Source organism: Antrostomus carolinensis, unplaced genomic scaffold (assembly GCF_000700745.2).
Source record: "Antrostomus carolinensis isolate BGI_N321 unplaced genomic scaffold, ASM70074v2 scaffold17199, whole genome shotgun sequence".
NCBI lineage: Eukaryota > Metazoa > Chordata > Aves > Caprimulgiformes > Caprimulgidae > Antrostomus > Antrostomus carolinensis.
This window is the reverse complement of record NW_010336577.1, coordinates 1-6,672: the sequence shown is the minus strand read 5'-3', so window position 1 is coordinate 6,672 and position 6,672 is coordinate 1. Positions and strand designations below refer to the sequence as shown.

The 6,672-nt window shown below is 50.7% G+C and overlaps 1 protein-coding gene across 1 annotated transcript; it reads left to right on the top strand.

The window, feature by feature from the left end:
* Window positions 1–308: 308 nt before the first annotated feature.
* LOC104519854 (gypsy retrotransposon integrase-like protein 1) lies at window positions 309–5,426 on the top strand (the record flags this gene model as incomplete). The annotated part of the gene is made up of 7 exons (XM_010174917.2): window positions 309–502; window positions 1,347–1,458; window positions 1,854–1,992; window positions 2,619–2,673; window positions 3,184–3,441; window positions 3,525–3,635; window positions 5,205–5,426. Coding segments are annotated over 7 exons (1,091 nt in total), but the record flags the coding sequence as incomplete, so codon positions are not given.
* Between the last annotated feature and the right edge of the window lie 1,246 nt (window positions 5,427–6,672).

The window sequence follows — 6,672 nt, the reverse complement described above, 5'->3', positions numbered from 1 at the left end:
GGGCGCAGAGTGGGGACGGTGTAGCAGCACTGCAGTGTAGGCCATAGCTGGTCTCTGGAGACCAGGGTGGCTTTATCGTACCAGCTCATCCCTGGGTGCAGAGAAAAGGTCTCTGGGTTTATTTGAGGATGATTCCAGTTTAGCAGTTTCTCCAGAGGTGGGACTGAAGCTCCCAAGGCGACATCCCCCCCCCTTTATTGTGTCTCACCTGTTTTTCCCGCTGTAGAAAATGTCCCTTTCACTGGGACCCAGTAGCTGAAATGGCTCAATGAATCTCATCATTTGAGATAAACCTCTCGTGTCCGCAGGCGGCTGCCTCTACTACGTGGGACCCAAGAAGGAGGAGAAGCGTGAGGTGATCGTGGATCCTGAACGGAGGCGGCAAGTCTTTCTGGAAAGTCATTTCACTGAAATTGGGAACCATCTGGGACAGAAAAAGACCGTGCACCGGATTCAGAGCCGGTACTACTGGCTGGGGATTGTGAAGGATGTTGTGGACTGGGTAAGTTGAGAGCATTGACTATGTCAGTGACATGAGTATTTCCCAGGACGTTCAGGCAGCAGTCCCAAGTGAGCAGCTAGAAGAGCCCTGATGCAGGGATGATGTCGTTGCTAGTGCCTGTTGCTTTGAAGCCATGCACTAAGTAACTCTGCAGGTGAAACTGTTGGAACGTCCCGAGACAGCTGGATAGATTGGATGTCTTTCCCCCCGAGCGTCAGGAAACGTTCTCAGGTAGGCCTCCTTGTGCAGGGCAGTTTTGGCCAGCGTGGGAAGGTGGGATTATTTCAGATGAGTGTTGTTGGGTCTAGCTCTGAGCAGGTTTGTTTTTTTCTGGAGCTGCCCAGTTCCCTAAACTATAGTAACAGCAGGAGCTCAGTGTTTCCACTGGCTCTCCTCAGCTGCTTTGCCTCAATTGTTTTATTGCCAAAAGTTCCCTGCAGCAGGGCTCTGCAACAGTGTGGTTTGAAGAATTGTGGTTGCATTGCATGGTCCAAGGTGCTCCCCCAGCATCCTGGGGCTGATGATTTTTCTAGCCAGCAATAGAAGTTTAAAATACAATAAATATTTGCCTAAAAACAGGGTGAGAAATGTCCTAGCTATAGGCCACATTGAGAAAGTTGGTTATTGTGTCAGAGAAAGCTGTCAGGTAAGTTTTGTGAAGGGTGAGCTGTGTCAGCCTGTTGTGTTTTGCCCTCTTTTCCTTGCATCCTGCTATTTTTATTGAGTAGAAGGAAGCTGCTCAGACGTGCTGTCCCTCTCAGTTCTTTATAACCTGGCCAGTCTGAACCTGACAGTATATGTCAGCCTATTTTAAAGCCCTTTGCGCTGTGTTTTCCCTTTCCAGATCAAAATGTGTGAAACATGCCAGAACGCAGAGCACAACAAGAACGTGTCACGGAAAGCAAGGCCTGTCAAAGCAGAATCACCCTGGGAAGTGCTGGGATTAGACATTCACGGTGAGTGTTTGCAGCTGACACACAGGCTTGTCAAGGCTGCCGTGCCAGCCCTCAGGAATACGGCCCCACGTGAGTGAAGCTGCCCACGTCTGCGGTGAGAAGGTGCCAAGGAGGCCACAGCAGCCCACCTGGGTGCAACCTGATCTGTGTCACTGGCTTGGCTCCCTCCCCATGCACAATGGGAGCTGTGGACATGCATTACTTCCCAGAATTGAGACTGGGATGGGTCTGTTTTTGCTGACAAAGGTCACAGAAATATACTGGCCAAATGACATTGCAGAAGAGAGTTGTGGTGGTTTTCGCAGTGATTGTTTTGCTGGGCTGGGTTTTTAACTTTCCTCATTTGGGTGATATTACAGCATCAGATTGATTTTTCTGGATGTTTTTTTATGCAGGACCTTTTCCTGAGACCAGCCAGAGCAATACACATGTCCTTCTTGTGACCGACTACTTCACCAAGTGGGTTGAGGCTGCTCCTCTGCAGAAGAAAGATCCCTTGTCAGTGGCTAAAGCCCTAGCTACAGTTTTTTACAGGTGGGCTCCTGTGTTGTTGGTTACATTGCATCTCTGCAGTGAGATGGGGTGTGCTGGGATGTCTGTTGCAAAAATACTCTATGTCTTTGAGACAGTTCCCCTCTACAGGAGAGGCCATGCAGTGCTTCTCCGTTGCTCTTTACAAAGTACTCAGGAAGAACCTCTTCTCCTCTTGTTATCAGGAGAGAGGAGAAAGAGGCAGAAGTGGTTCTCCAAGTAGCTGTGAGGCCAAGAGAGCTGGTGCCCCAGTTCTGTGCAGAAGTTTTAAAACCATTCCCTGATCCCTCCTGGAAAGTGTTTATTTTGTACTGACGTGATGCATGTCACCACTTGACATTGTCCTTGTGGAAACTCCATGTGGCCAGTAGAGTTTTGCATTCAGAGCAAGAAACTTTGCTTGTTTCTCCTGCTGCCTTATCATTCAAAAGCAAACAGGCTTGGCTGTTTTGGAACAGATGGAGCCAGCAGACCTCTCTCTGCTCTTGAGGAGGTGAGGTCATGCCAGCCTCTTTAGCACCAGCTCTACTAGGGGGTCTCTGTCCTATATCCCGTGAGAACTGAATTCCACTGGCTCTGCCCTGCAGCTGGTGGAGTAAAACCCAATTGTGTGTCCTCTTCTTCTTCAGGTTTGGAGCATCCAAGAACATTTATGCCAATCAGAGCTGGGACTTCTGTGAGGAGGTAGGTCAGGTGCTGGACAGTTCAGGGAAAAGCAACGTGATCTTGAGCTGTTTTTTTGGGCAGTGGGTCCCAAAGGCAGAGCTGCAGCATGCCATGTAGAGGGGCAAGGAGCTGATGCTGCCTTCTCTCTGCCCCAGCCCTGTTGCCAGCAGTAGATGATTTGCCAGTGTTTTCACCCTGTTAGGGATTTAAGGTTCTGGTTCTGTGGTGCAAGTCTTCCAGCCACACTGCAGCCTTTCCGCTCAGAAGGAAAGGTCCTGTGAGATGATGTACATGAGATTCCTCCCCTACCCTGGGATTAACCCAGCTTCCCACAGCTGTGGAAAGCCTCAAGCATGGGAACAGTCATTGCAAAATATTTTGTCAGGCTCTAATTTTCCTGTGGAGCTTTTTCTGCTGAGCAGTATCTCCTGGCACAGGGATGGTGCTGTCTCATGCTGTGGGGGCTGCTAGCTGCTTTGGTGCAAACCCACCTTGTTCTCCTGTGGGCATGACCCCCTGCCTTTGCAGGTCAGCCGGCATTTATGTGAGCGCTGGAACATCTCACAGATCCTCACCCCTGCAGACCCCGCAGACTGCGCAGGCCTGGACGACCGCAGTGCTGAGGTGCTCAAATCCTCCATCTGCAGTGTGGTGAATGAGAAGCCCAGTGAATGGGACACCCACCTCGACCCCGTGCTTTTTGATTTCCGCACCTCCATCAACTCCGTCACGAAGTACACCCCCTTCTTCCTCATGTTCAACAGATACGTGTGTCTGTCATCCGAGGTAACTTCTCCACAAAAGAGAGTCTTGCAGGAGGTTTGCCACTGGCTGGGTTACAGTAACACCCAGATATCTGTACCTTGCAGGTGGATTTTGTCAAGGACTCTAAAGAGCACGAGGCTGGCTCCGGCAAGGCAGACGGCCTCCTGCCATTCACAGCTGCCATTCAAGAGCAGCAGAATGCGGTGAAAGAAATTGTAAGTCCTGCAGTGCCTTGAAATCATTCTGCAGCTAAGCTCCCACCAGGCTGTGCAAGAGCTGTACAGAAGGGATTTGTCTGTACAAGGACCATGACACAGTGTGCACCTTCTCAGGTGATCAGAGAGAACCCCTGACCCATCTGGCCAGAAATGCCATCTCACAGGAGTCCTTCACCCGTGGGTTCTCTCCCATCACTGAGCATGGCAGGTGGCTGATGGCCTTGAGCGTGGCAGGGAGGCCACGTGTCCGGCTGGGAAGGGGTGAGGCAGAAGCCAGTTAACACCTCCTGAGACTCCACAGGCCTGGCCAGAGAGGAGAGGTGGCTGGTAGCACCTCGATGCATGCCAAGGGCAGCAGGAGCAGAGACAGATCCTCTGAGCTGGCACCATTTGGTGCCACAGGGAAGCTGGTGGTGTTGCTGCTCAGAGCTGGATGATGAAATACAAGGGACTGGCTTACCTCGCCAAGGCTAATGAGAGCTGTGTCCCAGCCTGCCCAGCACCCTGCCTTGTAATCTACATCTCAGATCAGCCAAGGGAGTCCATCCTTAGGCAGGGACAAAATGGCTTTAGGGACATACTGTGTAATTAAGAATGTTAAAAGTAACCCAGCCCCAAAATGGGAGGAGAGAAACTGGGGAGGTTGTGGCTACCATGATGACTAATGAGTGGTCCAGTGGGCAGCTGGGTTTAGGGAGCAAGGCCAGCATTCACTTCCCGACTGTCTAATGTCATAGGTGACCTTGGACAAGTCATTTTGTCTCTCTGGTTCTTGGTTTCATGTCTTGAAAAATTACCTCAATGTCCCCTGTAAAGTGCTTGGCGATCTGTGTGCCAAAAAATAATAGTCGAGGCTCAAGTGCTTTGTTTGCTCGGTCATTGCTTAGGCACGGGGTTATGTGGTCCTCTCTGATCCCACCTGGACTGTGATTCTTCTTGCCAGGGAATAGCAGTAGTAAAACAGGACAGGAGGGAGGAGGCCTGGGAGCTGAACAGGAGGGATCTATTCCCAGCTGATCCCTTTGGCAGTTCAGGCTTGCTGGCTTGGCTCCACTTTTCTGAAATGGAGATGCACACCTTGGCACGGGGCAGCGAGAGCTCTGTCTGGGTAACGCCGAAGCATCCTGTCCTGTCTGTGAGGGAACTTCTGGTATCTAGGTTGTTGACACTCACTTGCAGACAGGCCAGAATTGGGGCCATAATTAACAGGAGGTGATAAAAGCTTCTCTTGGCTCAGTGTTACTCCAGATGAGATCCCCTTCTGCCCTCTACTGATGGAGAACGAAGGGCTCCCTCAGAGCACGGCTGTAAAATCACAATTTCTTAATGCAAGGTCTCTTGCTAGTTTGGGGTTGGTGACAATAAAGCTGGAAAGACCTTGCTTAGTCCCTCCCTTGCCCCAGGGTGCAACTAGCTGTGTTGGCAACTTGCTGGCACAGCCTTGGCTTGCTGAGCTGAGCTCTGCATGCTGCGGCGCTGACTCTCACTCACCGAGCTCTCAGGAGACGGATGCGAGTTGACTGTAAGTGGTGTCTCAAGGCCCAACCCAAGCAATCTGCTTTACAGGTGATCGCCAACATGACCACAGCCTACAAGCGGGAGCGGAAGAGTGTGAAAAGGAAAAGTCGGGGCCTGCCCTCTCTTTCCTTCAAAGTGGAAGACAACGTGTTTGGGAGCAGCGCCGCCAGCTCCCTGAAGAAGCTGAAGAAGGGCCAGTTTGTGTCGTTTCAGATCGAGACAGTCCTGCCACCTGAGCAGAGTATGTCTGTTGTGAAGAAAACCAGTTAGACTCTGGCGCTTTTTTGGGTGTCCAGGGACAGCAGCACGACCTGTCCCTGAGGTTTGTGCTCCAGCTGTGTAGGAGTCCAGGGCGCAGACACGCCTGCTCTGTCCTGGGGAGGAAGGAAGGGGAAGGTTCAGAAAAGGTGTTTGTTCAGTCCCTTCCAGGTCCAGATTTGCCCTTGGACCATCTCTCTGGCCGAGGAAAGTGGCACCATCCTCATTTACACTTTGGCAGCGAGAGATTCGGTCTTGCCAAAGAGCTTCACCTTGACAACGGAGTGGAAACTGCCCCGTTGGGAGCAATTGCTTCACAGCCCAGGGAGCGATCTGAGTGCAAATGAGAAGAGAACCAGAACCTAGACCTGGCTTAGCCACGCTGCAATTTGTTTCCTACAGCTTGAAACTGTCCTCCCCACTGTCAGCCTGAACCAGGAAGAGTCACGCCAGGTCTGACTGCATTCCCAATGGGCGTGGGAATGGCTTGAAGTGAGCTTTTTTTAGTTTTAAGCACTAATTAGCAGAAATAAAATCAACAATAGAAGGTGATATTTTTATTTTTGGTTATGGTGGCAGGAAAAAAAAAAGAATTTTTCCCTTGTAACATCACCATTCTATTCTCTCCAGAAATGGAGTGACCTCTGGGTCTGTTCCTACGCTGGTGAGGGTTATTGGGGTGTTTTTAAGCCCAGTACCCCAAAAATACAGGGACACTTTGCCATGGTGACACCGACCAGCCCCTCTGTCACCTCTGTAGCCCAGCTGGATGCACAGATGCCAGTCAGGGGAAAGCCAGAGCCCTGCCATCCCTTTGGAACTGCCAAAGGGACTTGAAGGAGAACAATAATTTATAAGCTGTATTTCTTGAAACTGAATCCCCCTTATTAGGAGTTAATTTAAAATGCTGTTGAGTTCCTGTGTAGGGGTTAATTTAAAGCCTTGTTGAGCCTCTAATTAGGGTTTAATTTAAACAAGTATGTTGAGCCCCTGCCCTGTTTGTTTTTAAAGCCAGTCTGTGTGTCTTTTCCCCTCCTCTGCTGCAGAAATTAAATAAAACTAATAAAATTATATTAAAATGTTAAAAATATACCGGGTTTTTTGGGGAAAAAAAAAATCAAAGGTGGGGAGAACCCAGGGGCTGCCCTGGCTGGGGCAGGGTGGGGTTTGGCCAGGGCGGTAGTGGGGTCCGGGTCCCCCTCGGCGGGCAATGCCCCCGGGCACCCCGCTACCGCCTTCCCCGGTTAAACCGGGGGGT